The sequence below is a fragment of the Oryzias latipes genome, chromosome 14, assembly GCF_002234675.1.
Source record: "Oryzias latipes chromosome 14, ASM223467v1".
Lineage (NCBI taxonomy): Eukaryota > Metazoa > Chordata > Actinopteri > Beloniformes > Adrianichthyidae > Oryzias > Oryzias latipes.
This window is the reverse complement of record NC_019872.2, coordinates 24,773,996-24,795,892: the sequence shown is the minus strand read 5'-3', so window position 1 is coordinate 24,795,892 and position 21,897 is coordinate 24,773,996. Positions and strand designations below refer to the sequence as shown.

Genomic DNA, 21,897 nt, shown 5'->3' with positions numbered 1-21,897 from the left:
TTTTTACTGTGCCTTTAATTGCAAATTTTGCCGCCACCACCTATTCACCATAATTTGTGCGCACTTTGTACCAGGTTGAATCCGGCTAGATAGGTCAGTTGACAGGGTGTTAGACTGACATGCAGGAAACCTGGGTTTTCTCTTTTAGGGCGCTAAATGAGCTTTATCTAGTGTGGGTCCCTAGGCATGACCCTTTACGCTGTTGCCTAACTCTCTGCCAAATCACCTGTGGGAATCAGTAAAAGCTGTTTCCCTGTGGCAACCCCTGACAGGACAAGCCGAAAGTTAAACAATAGCCTAATGTCAGGTTGAGATGTATTTAGGACATAGAAAATAATCCCTCCAAAAACTGAAGACATCACAGCAGGAGAAACCATAAAAAAACAAAGAATGGGGCCAAAATATCTACTAGGGTTTAAAAAAAATTCAAAATCAACTAACGAAACCAAAACACATGTCTGGGATATCCAAAGGAAGCTTTAAAATTACTATGGGAGAGCCATAGGACCTATGGCTTGGCAGCCATTTTGTGGCTAAAGGTAAAATTTGTGATTTGTTTAGCAAGAAGTTGTTAAGAAAAAGGAATTAGAACAAGAATGGTTAGTCTGACAAACAGTATTGACTGAGTCACAGCTGTTTTTTTCTCTCAAGAAATCTTTGGGACTTTGACTTCTTGGACCCGGTGCCTACGTCCTATTTGAAATGCGAGGGGGAAGTAATTGCTTTGTCTAGTTCTCAATATACAGTCAATGGCTCTGACCGGGGTGGCAGGGGCAGATGGGGAGAGTGAAGGGCCAACAGCAGCCACTCAACCTGTGAGGGCAGGTGAACTGAAACAGGGGGTAAAGGAGAGGTGGCGAGGGCAAAGGCAGGGGCGGGTAGGGTCATACAACGGCACTAATGGTTTAAAATTGAATCTATTTCTAATCCGTTTAGCTGTTGAGCTACTTTGTCGATACTATTGTTAAAGTAAATAAAAAATATGAAGAGGGAAAAACTTTTTTCTTTGTCTACCCTTGGAGTCATGCCTCTTCCTGCATGTGACAGCTGCTTTCTGCTTGTTAATTACCCCTCAGTGTGCAAGTCTATGATTTTCTGTTAGTTGAGTTCTCTGTTTATCATCCTTTTGTTTCCTCTTTCTTCTAGTTCATCACAGCTGAGCTTTGTCCTTTCTTGTGTTGTTTATTCGAGTTTCTGCCACAAGTCTCCTGCATTTGAGTTCTTCACACCACCAAATCCCGACATAAACGGTACGCAGAAGTAGTACACCTCACTCGACGTCCACACACTAACGCAAACTGTGAGAGTGTCACTATTGAAGTTACATAAGGCTGTGAAAGTAAATTAATATAAACAAGACCGACGTCGGAATGACTGAATGCCATCACTTTAGCAGATTGGATACGCCCTCCTTTGTCACAAGTAAGCAATAAATAACAGCAACTTCCAGCAGTTTATGGGTAAGACACAGGGGACGCTTAATGTTCCTGCGATAAAACACAGAGCCATGATTCTCAGCTGCAAATGAATTGAGACGGCTTACAGGAGAAATTACAATCCCCACTCTGCTCCTTTAAAACCACAGTTCATCTATTTTTATTTTTTTTCTTTGTCATACTCAGACGTCGACTTGTGCAAAGAATATATTTACAGACTACACTCGCTCAAACACCGAGATGAAATGAAAAACTAGAGAGTAAACAGAAATGAGGCATTCTTTTATGACTTAGCAATGAAAACGCTGGCTGGCACCAAGGCAATTAAGCCAGCATATCTTTTCACTGAGAAATTTATCTCATCCTTAGATAAGATGATGCAATTACTGCCAAACTAATTAAAATCTCATTATTCTGCATTGTTCCTCTGTGTTGTAACAGGTTTTTTTATGGTTTTTCCAGATATGTAAGTGTTTGTGAGAGCCCTTTGGAGTGGGAGGGGTTTAGATTAGCCAGGTTGGCATCAAAGCCTCGGTTTTGGCAGTGGTTCTCCAGTCCGTCGTTCTTCTCTTGCCTGGGGGAAGCCCTGATAAATGAAGCCCTTGAGGGATTTGCTTATTTCAAACAAAGTGAGATTGTCCTTGAAGTAGAGGACGTGACTCATATGGCTGAGGTTTGCCCAGAGAGCAGTGGGGGCTTGTTATTCGCCAAATGTTGGTGTGACTGATTAGGAAAAAATACAGTGAAAGTGCCTGGCAGATCGCAGTTTGAAGTCAAAATCAGAGATTTTTTCTTATCATCACAAAGATTCTGTCATTGATATACTAAATATTTTGTGGCTGAAAGGAAGAAAAGTACAAATTGTCCAACTTGTGACTTTACTTGAAATTGTATTCTTAGCCTAGATAACATTTTGTCCTCTCTCTAACTTGTCGCTTTCTTTAAATGACTATAATCATTTTTTTTATTCTTTCTGTGATCTCCCTGATTTGTAGCGAAGACAGTCCTTTGTTTTGTCAACTTTTACTATAATTCTTATAGATTGGGGCATATTTTAATACCCAAAGCTTTGAAGGGTAATTGAAAAACATGTAAACCTTTTAATTTGTTTGAACATACTGTTTTCTTATGATATAAATACTCTATGACACATTTATTACTGTCAGTTATTGCAGTTCCTAGAGCTCTTTTTGTGGTCATATAGATCTTGTTATTGCAACATTTTTTTTTATGTGGCACATTGCATCACAAAAATATGAAAGAATTTATCTAAAAGAGTTCTGACAGGTCCAGTCCTTGTTGGTTTTGGCAGCATTTCTTTAAGCTAAATGAACTTATCTTTGAAGTATAATAAATATCTCTTGTGTACATTTAAGGAACTAATCAACAATTACATTCATATTTTCTAAAATGTAAAAAAATAAAATTGTTGGAATTCCCTGCATTTGGCAACTGAAAAAAACTGACATATGTGATTAAAAATCATGCTAACCATAATGACAGTTTAAATCCTGATTATTTCATTATCTGTTAAATCAGGGAAAGCAATCTCAAGTTATGATCCCAGAAAAAATGGCATCTTCAAATAAAGAAATGCTCTTTATTTTCTCAATATCATTTATGAGGAAAATTCCTCCTCTTTTTCACTTTGATTAAATAATCTACCAAGCATCACAAAAATAAACGTAATTAGTGAGACATGAAAATGCTGAATAGACAATCTTTTTAAGCTTTATGCGCTGTTCTTTAAATGTGTTTGAGACATAACTTTTGATCAATTTTTTTATAAAATAGTATTTAGAAAAAACAGTAGACCAAAACATACACAGGAAAACTTGAAATATCTTAACATTTTTGGCATTTGGCATACCTTAACTACTATTAGAGATAAATTATTTAAAAATAAACATCACTGGATGGTAAAGTGGAGTTTTTACCCATTAAAACCAAAAGCGCCAAAAGTAAGAGGATCATTGAGAGGAGTGAGTTAGTCACAGACAATTACTTGCTTTTCTTTAAATTCAGTGTGAGGATCCAGAAAAATTAGCTCTTCTTTTAAGAGAAAACAGTGTCTGATCTGCTAAAAAAAAACACTAAATTAACAAAAGAAAAATTTGTCTTTGCTGTGGAGATGATTTAATGCGAAGAAGACTACGATGACATTGTACTGTACATCCACAGCGGCTCTTTCCCGGAGTTATCACAGTCTGTGGTTTATCCTTTAACAACCCCTGTCACCGGCAGCTCCTCTTCAGCCCACTCTTTAGTTAAGTGCGTGTGTGTGTTTGTATGTGTTTGTGAACACTGGATTGTGTGGTGTGTGCAGTAGGAAGCAAAATCTAAGCCCTCACTCTTCACAGCTGTAGGAGACGTTTCTGTTTATTCAGGTCCAAAAAGACTTTCCCCTCAATTATCACTCATCTCTGTGAGTGTGTGTTATTGTGTGTGCGTGTGTGCATGTGTGTGTGTGTGTGCGTGCGTGTGTGTTAACTCCCCCTCATACTGCTCTTCAAACCATCAGTTCATCAGCAGTCAGCAGAAATTCACAGTAATATCAGTTAATTTTCTTATCATAAATGAACTAAAGTGATCTTTTCGATGAGACTCAGGAGACAGAAAGTCTTCCTCTAAAAAACTAAATCTACAATTAGCACCTTAAATATAAAATTTTGGATTTATATCATTATCTAACTGACAACTAACACATAAATTAAAAGGAAATGCATAGCGTATTCCCGCAAAGATATCGTTGATCCTTCTGTAAATAAGACAAAAGCTTTAAGTTTGATTTGACATTTAAAAATAAGTCAATGACTGACGTTAAACATTAAGATTTAAGCCAATAAAAGTAAGTTGTATTTACAAGATGGCCTCATATTTCTTCCTTCTTTTACATTTGTCACTAACCTTCAGTGATTACAACTGTTGATGAGAGAAATCACAGTTTAAAACCTTTTATTGTGTTTGCATTGAAAATCTGTTCATTTACCACTTTAACTTTTTTTTACAGTTGGAACATATTGAAAACTAAAAGTACAGGCGCGATGATGAATTATTTTTGAAAAAAATGCTAATTTTAACAACTCTAAGGAAATTGTAGGATAGGAAAATATGTAAAACAGACAAACATTGATTTTGATCTACAGAAGCCTTTTTCATTGTGAAAGTAAGTAAAACTTAGCATCCAATTTGAAATTACATATTACATTTCACACTGAAATTTGATTCTACAGTTTTAACTACATTTGTTTATGTAATTTTGAGTTATGAATTGTGCTAAAGAAATCCGTTTTTCCTTGTAAAAACCATTACAATTGTTTAGTCAAGTGCTTCAGTAGCTAAACTCAGTACTTGTTATTTCAAAAACCACAGAAACATGTTTACATTTGGTTATCCATTAACCCTTTAACACCAGAGTTTTAGCTCCAGTGTTGACTTTCTGTTGACTTAACACAACAACTCTTCACATAAATAACTTAATCCCATTGGATTTTGAAGTGGGGGAGAACAGTTTGTCGCTACAAAATCGATTTGAAAACCCGCCTTTTTTCAATGTCAGAATCAGCTGATTCAGGTGAGGAGTTACAGTAGGTCAAAGAGTGTGTGTTATTTATGCGTTGCCGGCGGCAACTCCGGTGTTAAAGGGTTAACTTTGGTTATGTTTAGGCATGAGCTCTACTTTATAATGATTAGGAAAATATTGCTATGTGTGTTTTACCCGTTAACACCCAGCTAACAAGAACTGGATGAGGAATCTGTTCCATGTATGTTCAAAAATAAAAAATCTTGTTTTGAGTTGTGACAATAAGGTGCAAGGTGTAAAACAAAAACAACTAACCTGTGTTCTTGTGCGACACAAACAAGTGAACTTATTGGGTCAATCTCCAAACAACCTCTTATGAGTTAACTACAGTGGGAATGGGAACAAACCAAGTATAAATGAGATAAATACTAATTGATTTGTTTTATTATCTTTTTAATTAATTTTCTGTTAAGTGAGGAGTTCACGTCTATCAGTAAATGACAGTTAGAAGACTTGCAGGAATACCCGGTGTTTGTCTTTGTTCATTTTTTATTCCCTATCACCTCCAAAAAGAACCAGCTGCTGTGACCCCATGACATTTTCGGATTGTTTGGTCCAATCAAGTGTGAAAGCAAACCAAAATTAAGACACATTTTTGGCATTTCCATCACACAAGAACGTCCACAGGAACTTAGCGTGGGAAAGTATCCTCAACGTTTGTGTCCTTTGTGATCAGAATTAATTCTCAAAATAAAAATCTTCAAAGAAAAAACCTTTTGTGGATTCCTGAGATTTGTCTTAGAAAGTTTAAACCCCAATTATCCTCATGGCCTCTCTAAAATGAGGGAGTAAATTTCACTTTAGATGCTACTTTATCTAAAAAAACAGATGAACTGGCATAGAATCTAACGCACACACGTGCTGAGTCCACACCCCCAGACTTGTTCTAGCACACTAAGTGTCTCACCCACCCTCCAGCAACACACAAAAGACACACACATACACACAAGAGGGGATCTCTCTCTTCTTGCAGAAATCTATTATTAGATGTTCAGCCCAGAGACAAACTAATGACACACTGGGATGAATCACCATTGCCTCTGACTATCATTACACTGGCAGCGCTGCTACAGTAGACAGGATGCTGGCCACCACGCACATATAAACACACTCATACCGTCACGCTGCTCCAACAACTGCAGCTAAAGTCCTCACCCCGTAAGCACAGAGGCCCACCTCACTGCAGGTTTTCAATCAAAGAACTCCATGCTGAGCTAATGCCCCCGAACCCCTGATGGTCAACAAAGATGGACCAAACTGTCTCTGTGGGGACCAACGTCAACATCCGACAGAACCAGAATCTTGTGGTGGAGAGAAGATTCTTCATGCTGAGCTATAGCTTTTACTGTATGTAAACAGGTAAACACCATTGGACCACCAAAAATCACTTATGTCACACTCTGGATCCTGCACCATAAAAATGAAGTGGGACCATTGTCTGTTTATGACAACAGGACTGAGTGACTCCTCCCCCCTGGCTTGGAAGTACCCGCTGGTCCCAAAAAGCCAAATCTCAAAAGACTTCTATTGAGAAAAAAGCAGCTGTTACTCTGTCATTCTATCCGTCAGAATAACCGTTCTTGCTCTGATACCTTTTTCTCAACATGTTCTTGCTAATCCCATTTGTTTAATGATAATTTTGTCTTTATTGCAAGTTATTCAACCAGGCCAATCAGATGCCTAAATAAAAGTATGTGGTCTCACATCCAACGTTTGAAACGTTTGATTTCAAGTAGCCCGCTTTCAAGTGGTAGGGGTGTGGCCTTCCAAAAAAATCACTCCCGATTGGTCATACCAACTCTGACAAATCGCTGCTCACTGACGACGTCTGGTTCCAAACTGGCGGCATCCACAAAATGAATTTACTTCATTTGATTGGAGTTGGAAGTAAGACATTTTCTATTGTTGACGTCAGTCTCGCTCAGTCCAGTTCTCATATACAGTCAATGGTATGGGTACATTGACTGTTTGCCCCACCCACTCCAACAACGTTCTTAAAGGTGGGGTGTTGGGTGGAGCAGAGTAAAACAAGAGTTTTGTTGGGTCCGCCTACTTCACCTGACAATCAAAAAACAGACACCTAAAGCTAATTTGCCCATCAAATTTGCATCGGATACCTCTCTTTCGCCCAAATCACGCCACAACGCGACACAACTGACACTCAGATCCCATCACAGGACCTCAGATTGCGTCTTTACATTGACTTAACATGAAAACTGGGCGCCCCTGATGCACGAAACGCACTCTGTGTAAACGCAGCGTAATGCAGATATGGATTAACCAGCATTAACCATCAGATTAATTTCTGAAACCAAGCAGTTTATACACTAATGTTTTGAGTAAAAGGGACCTTTTAACATGGGAGTAAATAGAAAGTTGATCCTTTTTGAAACCTGCCTCTGGTGTTCTTTAGAGGAACTGCAACACCTGGTACTTTTGGGTTTCTAGCAAATTTGGTAACAAAAGATGGGGGCTCAATAAAACCTCTCACACCCTCTGCATGCACATTTAATTCCACCTTTTTCTGTCAAATTTAAACCATCCCAATAGGGCAGAAAAGCTGAACTGAAAAATTATATTGTACCTTTACAAGGCTTGTTTTTTATAAATAATAATTTAGCTTATGCCACCTCCGTGTTTTTTTTAATCAAAAACCATCTGATTGTATTTATTCTAACTGGCAGGCATTCAAAACATCAGAATACAATCAGATGTTGATATAACACAATAAAATTATTGTAATTCTTTTCTCAAGAGGCTACACAAAAGAAGCTCGTTTAAGCTGTTTGTGTGACTTTGACTAACAAGTCAACAGTTTATCATCAACTGCAGTGCTGCCAAGTTACCAGAAACATTACAGAAATGTCCTTCAACACTTACAGAAACAAAATGGGGGAAAAAAAGTTTTTCGAACTTCTAATTAATTTCCACCTTCAATCTTAACAGGATTGTTTTCTGCTGCTTGTTTCTGCGTTGATCAATGTTACAGATTCGTCTGTGTTTTTACTTCTTTCTGTGAACACAATAACAATGATTCATGAAACCATAGGAAAGCCTTTGTCTGCATTTTTGACAGAGGGGTCCGAGTGAAAACGCAACTTAAAGTGGCTGCATCCAATGTTAATGGACGTTTAAGTGATACATCAGATCATATATCAAGTTTGTATAAGCCTTGATATATGATCAGAGCTCCGTAAACCGCTGCACAAGTCTGCAGGTCTGACTTTAAATGAGTAATGCAGTGGATCATTTACAACATCCAAACACTGAAAGCGACGCCTGTTTTAGAGTATTGCAACAAAACAAAAAAAAACTTTAACCTAAACAAATATTTGCTAGTTTGCAAAACTGTTTACTTTCAATTTATCTCACAATGTAAAAGTCCAGGCTTAAAGCTAAAGTTTTTGAAAGCTTCTCACTGCTGGAAGTCTGCATTTCTTGTTTTACACTGATTCTAATTCCTAATTTTACTGTTAAGATGCATTTATTAACTTGGATTGTGATTTTTGTCTGCGCTTTTTCCAAATGAGACAATAAACTTGTGTTTTTTTTCTATTTAAAAATTTACATTAAAAATTACATTAGAGGCTGATGACCTCAATCAGAACCACAAATGAAGAAGCTCTTCATCGTCCACTGTTCTTCTTGTGTTTTTCTGTGAAGACTCAAACAGGTCGATCAACGTATCTTTTGCCAGAAAATTAGACGAGCAAATTTCGCAGAGAGTAAAATGAGTCAGTGAGTTATTCTGGAAAGACTAATGAAGGCTTCACACGTCTACATTTAAACCGGCATTCTGCATCAAACTTCACCACTTGATTTACAGCTTGATTTACATTCCCACCGTCCGTCCACAAACTCCAAAGAAAAGGAGATTACCGGTAATTTGCTTTTATACCTCCCTCAATGTGCTGGAGCAAAAACTCGTTTTGTAGGTGTTTTTTTTTTCTTTTTCTGTCTTTCAATCCATGTTCAGACAGAGCAGGTGTAACCGCAGGCTGATCCAGACACGGCAAGTATAAATACGACTGCAAGAAAGTCTTTGAATAGCTTCTGCGCAGGAGTGCCAGTCAATTCTTGTGCTTTAGCTTTACGTCGGTGTCATAACAAATGCAATCCCTGGGGATAATTACATAAAAGTGTAATAAATAAACATGTTTTTTTTAAACAACTTAAATAACACTACATGAAACCCTCTTTTATTAAAAAAGTACATATTTGAAGTTCCACACCAATCATCATTTGATCTATTTCGTTTGATCTATTTTCAAAGGTTTATTAATTATGATTGTGCTATTTTTATCCGAAATCTAAAAAACTGTCGTTTTCTAGGAAATATCCTGCAGAGCGGCAGAAGTTCATTAGAAATTTGACTCTGAGTTGTGGGAGGCACTGTTGATGCAAAGTAAGCCTGTCCTCGTTTCCCATCATCCCTTTGTCTACACTCTGTCACGCTAATTTACATCCCCTCACAATCCCCAACCTAACATTAGCAGTTGCAACAAAAATGGCGGGTAATGTTGGCGCTATCCAGCCATACAGTTCTGATCTTGATACCAGCTCAGACGAGGAAAACAAAGACGTACATGGATCTATTTGTCTGAAAGAGGATTTATCGGAATGGAGCAGACTAGGCAGCTCTAGCACCTGTGTTGCTGCTACGGGCTCACCCAAATTTGCATAAAGAAATACTCAGAAATGCAATTTTAAGCTTGATTGTCTGCATATATGTCCTCCCTTGTGCGAAAAATGCCACTAAGAACATGTTAAAAACACCAAAAACACCATTTTCATTTTTTCATTTCTTTAAAATGAGCTTTTCCTAGCATTACACATGCTATTAAAGCTGCTCTTCAAATACGATCTTATGACAACATATTTCTAAATCTATTATTTTATAGAAATAAAACCATCTCTTATTCAGGCCCTGTGGTTTTCATGTTCTTTCTGATCAATTTTAGACACTGTTGAGAAAATGAAACCACGTCAGATTGCCACAAGGGAATAACTGTTGGATGCTGTCACTTCTGCAGGAACATAACAGAAGAACTGAACAAAATCTCCATTTGACAAAGTCAAATCAGAGTAAAGACTGCAGAGTTAAAACCATGAACGTTTTGGAATTATTTTTTTTGTCAAGGCCTTTGGTTCAGTTAAAGAGTGCGTCCTTCAGTGCTTGTTTCCATAACGGTCACTGATTTTATAATTGCCTTTGAAAAACAGATCTTACTAGAAAATAATGATAAAAAACTGGATTACACTTCTAAAAACCACCAGATGACGGTTTTTAAAACATATTTTATGCATTGTCTATGAAATAGACTAGCTGTAACACACAAGACCAGCTAACCACACTCTGCCTCCTTCTCTGATCTGCAAGATCTGACTTGAAAGTCGTAAAGGAATGCCAATGAGATAAACTGCTCCTTTCGGCCTCCTGAAAATACAAGCTCCTCCTATGTTATCTAAAAACTATAGCTCCCTTGAGTCTTTTACTCAAGTCTGTTACAGTTGTGGACAAAATTGTTGTTAGCCATCAGTTAAAGAAAGAAAATCCACAATGCTCACTGAAATGACTTGAAACGTTCAAAAGTAACAATAAATTAAAATTTATTGAAAATTAAATATTCAGAATCAGCCATTACTTTTGCGTTGTTGATTAACAGAATTATTAAAAAACAAACTAATGAAATAGGGCTGGACAAAATGATGGTACCTCCATAAAAGACTGAGAACTAATTGCCCAGGGGGTCATGATGAACTCAGGTATGTCCTTTAATTGACATCACAGCTGTTTTCAAACCCATAATCAGTCAGTCTGCCTATTTAAAGGGAGACAAATAGTCACGTTGCTGTTTGGTGAAAAGGTGTGAACCACACTGAACATGGACAACAGAAAGCCAAGGAGAGAATTGTCCCAGGACATTAGAAACACAATTATGGACAAACATCGTAAATGTAAAGGCTATAAAACCATCTCTAAGCAGATTGAAGTTCCTGTGACGACAGTGACACATATTATTCAGAAGTTCAAGACCCACGGGACAGTAGCCAGCCTCCCTGGACGTGGCTGGAAGAGGAAAATTGATGACAAATTGAGGAGATGGATAGTTGGAACTGTATCCAAAGAGCCCAGAACAACCTCCAAAGACATTAAAGGTGAACTCCTAGATCAAGCTACATCAGTGTCAGATCGCACCATTCGTCATTGTTGGAGCCAGAGTGGACTTCATGGGAGACGACCAAGGAGGACACCACTGTTGAAAGGAAATCATAAAAAAGCCAGACTGGAATTTGCAAAAATGCATGTTGACAAGCCACAAAGCTTCTGGGAAAATGTCCTTTGGACAGATGAGACAAAACTGGAGCTTTTTGGTAAAAGGCCCATCAGTTCTATGTTCCTAGACTCAAAAATGAAGCATCCAACCAAAAGAACACTGTCCCTACTGTGAAACATGGAGGAGGCTCAGTTCTGTTTTGGGGCTGCTTTGCTGCATCTGGCACAGGGTGTCTTGAAGTTGTGCAAGGTAAAATGAAATCTAAGAATTATCAAGGCATTCTGGATAGAAATGTGCTGCCTAGTGTCAGAAAGCTTGGTCTCAGTCGCAGGTCATGGGTCTTCCAACAGGACAACGATCCAAAACACACAGACAAAAAACCTCAAGAATGGCTCAGAGAAAAGTGTTGGACTATTCTGAAGTGGCCTTCTGTGAGCCCAGATATAAAACCCATTGAACATCTGTGGAAGGAGCTGAAACAGGCCATTTGGAGAAGACACTCGTCAAACCTGAGACAACTGGAGCAGTTTGCTCATGAGGAGTGGGCCAAAATACCTGTGGACAGGTGCAGAAAACTCATTGACATATACAGAAACCATTTAATTGCAGTGATTGCCTCAAAAGGTTGTGCAACTAAATATTAAGTTATGGGTACCATCATTTTGTCCAGCCCTATTTCATTAGTTTGTTTTTTAATAATTCTGTTAATCAACAACGCAAAAGTAATGGCTGATTCTGAATATTTAATTTTCAATAAATTTTAATTTATTGTTACTTTTGAACGTTTCAAGTCATTTCAGTGAGCATTGTGGACTTTCTTTCTTTAACTGAGGGGATACCACAATTTTGTCCACCACTGTATAAGAACAAAGGGGGAGATGTAGTTTTTAAATTCTTGCAGAGTTTTTTCTATGTGGATGACCTCCTTGTATTTTGCCTTGAATAGTCAGAGAGCGTGCAGGTGGAAGGGGCGTCAAGCTGCGTGAGATGATGAGGATTTAACCCTCAGTGACTTAAGAACCACCAGACCACATCCTGGAGGAGGAGATCCGCATCGATCCAAACCTCCAAACCTGACAGCTCCAGCAGGTTGAAGAGCGAAGCGAGAACGTGTGACATTTTCACCATATACAGCCCTGCTGGAATGACCTTATACTTGCTGCAGGCTGCAGGCCGTGCATGCAAACTGGTCATTAATGTCACTTTCAGACGTACAGGCATCGGTCGCCTTGCTACTTTTTGCCCTACATGAGTCCTTCCCAGCATAGTTTCTGCACCTATTTTGGATTCAAAAACCAGGCCAGGCAGCAGTGCTCAGGGCAGGGCTAACTCAGTTTCTGCCAAGTTTCTGCATATCTCAGATGGAGGAGTATGATTTTGTGGGCTGTCCAAAAAAAAGGGAAAAAAAAGAAACAAAGAACAAGAAAAACGCATTTTGAGGAGAGTTTCATCCTCACGGGTTGCTTGTATGAATAGCCAACAGTGAGATCAATGCAGGTGTCAGGCACCCCCCACCCCCTCTGTGTTGTGTGCTGGATTTCATGGATCGAGCCTAATATCATAACCAGTGAGGTTATTTTTAGCGCGCTGGAAGATGCGCTCACTGTGATGGCGATGGTCTCCTCCTCCCGCCTCCCTCCCGCAGCAGAATGACGCTGTTACGCAAAATCAGGGGTTCACCTTTCCGTGGACCTCCAGCTCCGAATCTGCGCGCTGCCTGTCTATTTGTGGCACGAAGATAGAAACGCGCGCGCAGATGGCGCAGAAGTTTTCCAACAGCCTTCGCCTCCCTCACGTGAAGTGTGATCTAGTAAGGCTCACTTTGAATTCCCCGTGCCGTTTGTGCGCGGAGAGGAGACACTTGTCTGAACTTGCTGCTGGACACACCCTGCATCTCGGGGGGCAGGTAGCCGCCTTGCTTTGTGGGAGGAAGCCAGCGGGGATTCCTGCGCTCCTGATGGAGCCCCATAGGGGTCGCCGCTTTGCGCACAATAAACCCTCAAAAAGCGCCCACACTTATGACTAACTGACAGGGGGAAAAAACGGCATGCCAGAACAGAAAGTGCAGACTTAACTATTTGTAGAGGTGCTGGAGGCAAAGGTCGAGGCATTCTCCTTCTATTTCGTCCTCAGACACCAGGTCCGATAAAGGACGCATCGGCACAGGGTCGCTCTCCTGCAGAGGCATCCTCATCTCCCGGGTAAAGAGCTCCAAGAACCGTCGGAAGGTTTTCTCCTCTGCTGCAGAGCCGGCCATCATTTCTCATTCCTGGAGAGACAGACAGAGAGCTCCGCCCGTCAATGAGACCAACTTAAGAACTGAAGAGTCAGAACACTAACCCATGTAGGGACTGTCGGTGCGCCACCATACTACCTGAATGACAGTGTTGTCCCAGAGAAGCAGGGCAGTGGACTGCCGGGGAGTCTGAGAGGGGCGGCGCGGAGGAACAGACCGTGGCGTCTGTACGGAGCTGGACGAGTTGGACGAGCTGTCACCGGCTGAACTGAGCCCCCATTCAGAGCTGAGCGGGAGCGCGCCGCGTTATCAGGGATTTCGGCTGATCAGGAGGCAGTGACGTCAGAGAGGCGGAGCGCGCACGCAGCTCTGCTTCCTCGCGTCAACGACACTGTGCGTCTTTGTGTATTTTTTATACATTGTAGCTAAAACAGAGGAGGGGGAATTACCACACAGAAAGAGTAAAAAGTTTGACAACAATCCAATGTTTCCAGAATGTATAAAGAAATATAGATTCTAATATCTTGTTGCTCCATGCATATGAGAATGGCAAAAAGACATTTTATTTACCAAAACGTATTTCAAACATTTCATTCATCAAAGGACCTTACACAGAAATAACAGCTGAACAGTGTCTGCATTTATTCTAGAGTAAAATAAAATATTTTATAGGAATTTCATTCAAGAAGATCCCTCAAAGGCTTTCACTTGTCTGTCCAGTTCATCCCAAACCAGCCCAGTGGGGACTGCTGACCACGCCATCTTGTTCTTTTGACTTCAGGTGATTCTGGTGTGGTATAGATTAATGTTTTAGTCCATTGTCTTGCTGTAGGAAGCCAACTAGGTCCATACTTGAGGAATTGCATGGCGTTGCAGTTTGCCCGTACAAGTCTGGTCCCAAAATACCGTCATACTTCCTCCACCCTCTGTGGGATTTTTATGCACAGTGGAACCATCCTTTCCCCTTTTTGACAACATTCAAAGAGTTTGCATAACACCTTCCAGGCAGTCCATGCAGCAGCAAATCTTTAATGAGTATTTAGGGATGCAATGATATATATATAATAATTTGGGGTTGACAACACGATTCATAGTCGATATCTGTTCATTCTGAACAATTCTATTTAATCTCACATCAAGAAGGCCTCTGGTTCAAGTCCCGGCTGGGGGACCTGAAAACAGAACAACAACGGGGAACCTTTCTGTGTGGAGTTTGCATGTTCTCCCCGTGCATGTGTGGCTTTTCTACGGGGACTCCGGCTTCCTCCCACCATCCAAAAACATGCTTCATAGGTTAATTGGTCACTCCAAATTGTCCATAGGTGTGAGTGTGAGTGTGCATGGGTGTGTGATATGTGTGACCCTGCGACAGACTGGTGACCTGTCCAGGGTGACCCCTGCCTTCGCCCATAAGTGTCTGGGATAGGCTCCAGCAGCCCTGTGACCCCGAAAGGGAATAAACGGTAGAAGATGAATGAATGAACGATTTAATCCAATAGACTGACCTAAAATCGATCCAGGCCAAAAATTCAACCAATGTGACTCAGAGATAAATACCAGGGTACTGAATGAGGCAGGTAAGGTTTTCCAGATTCCTTGTATATCCTGCAAGATAATTGAGTGTAAAATAAATATATGTACAAACAAACAAGTAAACAAGAATTAATAGCAAATCTATTCACTTTTTTTCCCCCTAAAGTTCAGCCCACTGTTGTTTAGAACATTCTACCACCCTGTTTGGTCATATGTCTTTGCTAAATTCAAAATCTTTTTAGACATTGGACTGCAATAATGGACTGATCAGTTTTTGCTGCCGTCACGTGTTTTTCCGCTGTGATGCTCTTGGTCAAGTAAATAAACCTACCGTACCTCAACTGAAATGGTATTTTGCAATATGGATATAATCGATTTATTTTATTTTGAAACAATTTTGCAATGATATCAGTGTATTCAATTTGATTTGATTAACAGTTTGTCTCTGAAAGATCTACTGTAATAATTAAGTAGTAATTAAAATGTCAAAGGTGGGCTGCATGGTGTAGTGGTCAGTGCTCTTGCCTCACAGCAAAAAGGCTCTGGTTCAAATCTCAGCTGGGGACCTTCCTGTGTTTGCATGTTCTCCCCGTTCATGCGTGGGTTTTCTCCAGGCACTTTGGCTTCCTCCCACAGTCCAAAAACATGATTCATAGGTTAATCAGAGACTCTAAAGTGTGCCTAGGTGTGCATGTGTGAGTGAGTGATTGTACCGTCAAATCCTGAGTGAAAACCTCTTTTCCTCCTTTAGTCAGGACGCTCAAAACGGGTCAAGGATGGGTCTTCAAACAGCATAATGACCCAAAACATACAGCCAAGAAAGTTGCCAAGCAATAGCCATGAAATCTGAATGATTTAGAAAACATTTGCAAAGATGAGTGGACAAAATATTCCTCCTGATATGCAGAAACCTATCATCAACTACAAGAAACGTCTGACCTCTGTGCTTTTGCCACAAAGTACTAAGTCTTCCCGAGAAATACTTATTTTCCTCCATAAAATGCAAACTTCTTTAAAGTCAATTTCTTAAATTCCTTTGGGATTTTCTATCTCTCACTGGTCAAATGAACCAACCGGTAGGATGACACACTGACAATTTCATTTCATGTGAGCAAACCTAATCAACAAGGGATCAAATACTTGTTTCCTCCACTGGAATTCACTGTCTTATAAATTGTTTTGTGTTGGGGTGCAGAACTCAACTTTCAGGAAACATACATGAAGAAGTTTCATTAGTGGGTTGTTTCAGATGCCTTACTTACCCACTTCGTCCTGTTCAGGGTTACCTCATAGGAGAAAGCTTGGGTCTATTTAAGACCTCATACTGCAACATAGGAAGCAGCTCCTCAGGTCATCAAAGGTCAACCGAGACAAACTGCATGCACACTCACCAACTAGATATACACTCATGCATGCTTCCAAGCTGAGTGGACTTCAATTCCCATCAGAACAGCCTCATGCAGGGTTGAATTCACCTTGCCACAAGGCAAAAAAGCTCAGTTTGTAGTAAGGATGAAAAAAAAGAGTCAGTTACACCCAGCTTCAGGAAAAACTGGAGATTTTCATGGGACCTTGCTGGGCAAATTATGTAAAGAGCACTGGAAAATTCAAATCCTCACTGAACTGCCTGTTGTCTGCATGAGAAGCCCTCAACTCCTCCCCCCCCCCACAGGATAACAAGCAAACTGTAGTGGGTTCTCACAGGCACTTCCCCAAAATCAAAGGTTTAACACAACTGTCAAAAACAAAAGGTTCAAATCTATTAACGGCATTAGAGTTGGCTTTTTTTAGCCACAAGTGCGCCCTCATATAGGATGTAAGAGCCTTTGTGTGATTAGAAAAAAGCCAATGTAAAGTGCCTTTTCAGATTTAGAACATAGATAAGGTCAGTAGATATTACACAATTTGGACCATTTGTTATTTTCAAAAGCAAGTAGCACTCAGACAGCTCTCTCAACGGTGACTAGAAATTATCTCTGCACAAACAGGAAATTGTATTTTTAAAAGTGCATTTCCTCGCACTTGCAATGTTGGCTTCAAAACGATCACAAATGATTTTATCAATATGAATCAAATAACCTACGTTGTCTTAGAGAGGCAAATTACATAAGTCATGACAAACAGATTTTAGAGCCACTGCCTTTTGCAGGCAGATAGCTGGAAGATAACAGATGGAATGGTGTGTTATATCAGTCAGCACCCAAAAAAAGTGGGAACTTGCATGCATACATGCTTTAATGAATATATTTACATTTAACGAGGCATGTTGTCTTTAAAAAGCAGCAGTTGTTAATGTAAAACCTAATGTTTGAGTGTTTGGGAAGGAGTGTAATATTGAATTTTAAAAAACTTAAATGGAAACACAGTAAAAAAAAACATTTTTAAACATGTTAGTTGATGCAAAGAATAATTTGTAGCATTAGGTTTGCAAGATGTAAATAAGAGGGAAGTTGTTTTAGAAAATGCTTTCTACCATCGGTTTTATCTGCATGGAATTTGGAAGGATTATCTCCCTTTATTATGAAATGAATTTCAGCAATTAGATGGAACGAAATGCAGGTGTAGTTTGAAAAGTTTTGCAAAAGTCTGTAAGCGTTAGGTCTATCCTTTTGGCTTCTTTCTAATAGCTTAGTAGCACAACACAAGCGGATGTGTCGGACATAATTAATAAAAATGTACTTCAAGCTGCCTCCGTTGCTTCCTGTGCTCACTGTTGCAGTCTGCTTGCCCATTGTAGCGGTTTCCACCGGTGCTACACTATCACAGAAGGCCTTGGTTTCAGGAGAAAATTGACACCTCAAAACAAAGCAAGGGAACTATTTTATTTCATATTTACATGTGATGAACAGGGCTGCACAGTGGAACAGTGGTTAGCACAATCACCTTATGGCGAGACGGCCCTGGTTCAAATTCTGCCGGGTTCTTTCTGTGTGGAGTTTGCATGCTCTCATCGTGCATGTGTGGGGTTTCTCTGGGTTTCCTCCCACGCAGTCCAAACACATGCGTATAGATTGGTGATTCTAAGTTGCCCCTATAGGTGTGCATGTTCTTGTGACAGACTGGAGACCTGCTTATGAAATCATTCAGATTTCATGACTTGGCTCCAGCAGCTCTGTGATTAAGCAGGTTTTAAAAAAAGAAAATAATGGATGGACACATGTTAAACATGCACCAACAATTGCAGGTGGCTCTACAGCTTCCTCCCACAGTCCAAAATCATGCTGCATAGTTAATAGGTAACTTTTTAAGTAAGATGAATGTCAGAGAGTCTGGTTTTCTCTTTTTGTGTAGCCCTGTCATGGAACTCATGAACCATCCACCATTTCACCTGACAACGTAGCCTCCAGCAACCCCAGAACCTGAATGGGAAATAAGCAGGTTTAGAAAATGCATTGATGGGCGTGTAGACAGCTATATATGAAACAAGCGTTCAGGTCGGTTAATGCAATTAAGGGATGATTAATGTGGATTTTTGTAACTTTCTTCCCCCCATGATTTGTTTATTAATTATTGTATTTGCAATCAGGTACAAAATTTGAAAAAATAAATATTAATGGTGATAATAAATCACTATATGACACAGATCATAGACAAAGTAAAAAGGTTATACCAAATAAATGAATAAATACACAATACAGTATAAACCAACAGAACAAAACCCTCCACGAAGGTAAAAGGAGCACAACAATTAAGGATTTATTTTTTATATCAGGGAATAAAAAAGCACAAGCAGCTATTCTTGTTTTGTTTTTCAACCAAGGTACAATTTTCTTTTGGACTTTATTGTTTCTTCTGTAACATTGAGCAATATGTTAAAACATTAAGGATGAAAATATTATTAAAACACAAAAATTGTGCCAATTAGTTGCCATGCAAAAATTTTAAGGTGTTTTACTTCCTACCTGTAAGTGCACCCATTTTAGGAAGATTATTTGAAGCTCACTTGAAGGGAAAACAAACATCATCTAGGATTTGTTTTTTTAAGTTTCACAACAATGGAAACCATTTTCACAGTAATTCCCTTTGAATCAAAAAGCTCTTTTAAATGAGAAATATTGCTGCCACTATAACTGCTTTGGTCATTAAGGTCAATATGGGATATTACTGTCCTTCACACAGATCTGATCACAGTTTTTCTTGTCAGTTTGTAACTAACAGACAATAGTCTCTCGTAAAGGTGTTTTTACTATGTTCGAATTTTTCTGTAATGTCAACATAAAAATGAAGCTTTTTTTTTTAAAGCTAATATATATTAGGAGAACCACAAAGGCTATTGCAACAAAAAACACTGGACTTTTCAAAAAAAGAATACAGGTTTGTGTGTTCAAATATGGGTCATTGTTGTCACATGTTTTTTTTTTAACTATTATTTCAATTCAACGTGCAAAACGTTATTTTTGTTCCTTAAGTTTTGACTCTACAGTAAAGATATTTTCAGGTCAGTCACCAAAGTTTTTTAAAGTTTTGTTTACATCCGTTGATTTTATTTTATTTTTTAATTTTTCTTTTAGAAAAAAAAAAAAACTTCAAGATTGATTATTTTTCAATATTTAACTAGTTTAATTTTGACAGCAGCACATCTAAATTCCTTTTAAGTAAAATATCCCCTGTGTTAAATGAAACACAACATTTCTATCATTATGACTTTAGTGTGCCTTCCTCCTTTTTCTCCTGTTACTGTTGAGTATAAACATTATTGGTGTAGAATCCAATTTTTTTTAATCTATACATGCAAATGTAATTCTGTACATTAAAAACCTTACCTCTGAACAGAAATTAGACACTGTTGTCCAGCAGAAGAGAAAAATATGTGCTCATTGTAATAAGAAATCACTCTGATGGTAGATTGTAAAAGTAGATTTTGATCCATTTTAGCATAATTTTTCATACTTATCTGACATGTTAAAACATAAACATGTTGATTACAAAAAACATAACTAAAACAATTTAACTAAAGCTACAAAGACATTTTTATTTAGAATATTAGCATTTTTCTTCAAAGCTGAAGAGCCACAATGGAGGGGCAATTTTTCAGAAGCATTTTTCAGAGTATTATTTAATCAGTCCTCAATCAGATTAATCTCTACAATTCATTTTAAGGAAAGGCCGCACCCCAGTGCGCGGTGTATTACTGATGGTAATCCCTTATGGTGGGAGGGTTTATCCTGTCCATTAAAAGGTCAGCGAGGAGCTTCCCCACTTATTGCGCTTTCACAGCAGATTGGTCTGTTTTAAATTATATGATGAGGCAGATTTCAAAAGGCACAAATCCGCGAAAAAGCAACTAATATCTCCTTATTAAATGAATCACCAGAGTCCCTGGTTCTCTTTGAGGCTGGCTGCTTGAGCTCCAGCAGCAGATTTGATATCAATTTATTCATGTTATACCGCAGGGGCATGTCATTTTACACTCCCAGGGGAATTTCTCTGTTACAACTCTGAAATGACTAATTGTGTTTGAGACGTTAAGAGTTTGAGGAGTGGAAGCACTTGTGAGGGTGGGTGCTTGTCCCCTTCAGTACTGCTTATCTTCTAATTGCTTCCATCTGGTAGTCAATACTGTGCTTTATGGCATTGCACAAATGACACCCCCCCACCCACCCACCCACCCCCCATGCTGAGAGACAGGGAATACCCCAATGCTGTAAGTTTTCCCTGCGCTGATGTGGTTTCTGGCGGTTTCACTCCAGACAAGTAACAGATAACGAGTAAAAATTCAGAATTACAATCTCTGATTTTTAGCTAGCAGAAAAACATAAAAGTACAGCATCACCACGGTAACAGGAGAGAAGAAAGGCGGCCAGCTAAAAGCTGAACATTGAAGTGTCTGGACATGGAAAAGCAGCTGCAGACTCATCCCTTAATGGTCAAATAAATCAAAGGCATTACAGCAGTCAAAAGATAGAAAGTGTTTGTCAGCAGGTAACTGCAGGGAAGTTGCTCTGGCCCTGCTGCACTTAGTCAAACATGATTAGCTAGTAATGACTCCTTACAGAAAGAGGAAGAGCAGGAGAGACATTCTTCAGGAAGGAAGAAAGCCCTGCAGGGTGGGAGGCTCTGTGGAGGGTTACCATCAAGCCCAACCTGCTGGGAAACAACAGGACTTTGCTTCCAGATGGAAATGACAGAAGTAAATATGTGAACCTATATTATGTGACATTAGAAACAAAAGAAAGAAGAAGCGGCTACAGACACGACCACTAAACGGGCAAGGTCAAAACTCAAAGTCAGAGTTTCACTTCTACCGCATTTTACTTTTAGATCACTTTGTTTAAACTGAAAACCAAAACTCTCTGGAGAAACTTTACTCAATGTCACAACAGAAAAAGTTTCCTCGTTCAAACAAACAAAACATTCCTCACAATTTCTGATTGTTTTTTTATTCTACATTTTTGTGTATGAATGCAGTCGTGTAGGTTCAGAAAAGTGGACTACCCCACAAATGCACCAGTCAGGAAATTCAACGTTTTTAGACTTTTAATGTAGCTAAAGGAGCTTATGAGAAAATCATCAAAATCACACAGGTGGTATGGCAGAGATTTTTATACCCTGTATTTTATCCGGGCTGGGGACCAACAGAATCAGATCTAGACTTTGGGCCACTTGTAGCTACATAGCAAGGCAGTAGCGTGAAGGGTCTTGCCCAAGCACCCACACTAGATGAGGCTCATTGTGCCCCCTAGGAAACCCTGATTTCCCATGTCAAGTCCTGCACTAAACCAACTGAGCCATCCAGCCAATATATAGACTACATTGATACATTAAACCTAATAAAGATATATACTCATAAACTGATTGATATGGATAGATGGATAGACGGACAAACAGACA

General features: G+C 39.3%; 1 protein-coding gene across 1 annotated transcript in view; it reads right to left on the bottom strand.

The window, feature by feature from the left end:
• Positions 1-14,189, bottom strand: part of ppm1e (protein phosphatase, Mg2+/Mn2+ dependent 1E) — a 54,577-nt gene extending 40,388 nt beyond the window's left edge. Inside the window, exons 1-2 of the mRNA XM_023962845.1 lie at positions 13,672-14,189; positions 13,373-13,566 (exon numbers count right to left, since the gene is read on the bottom strand). Coding sequence (XP_023818613.1) covers positions 13,373-13,557 — 185 coding nt within the window. The 5' untranslated portion in view covers positions 13,558-13,566; positions 13,672-14,189. The remainder of the gene's footprint in view (positions 1-13,372; positions 13,567-13,671) is intronic.
• Positions 14,190-21,897: the final 7,708 nt, after the last annotated feature.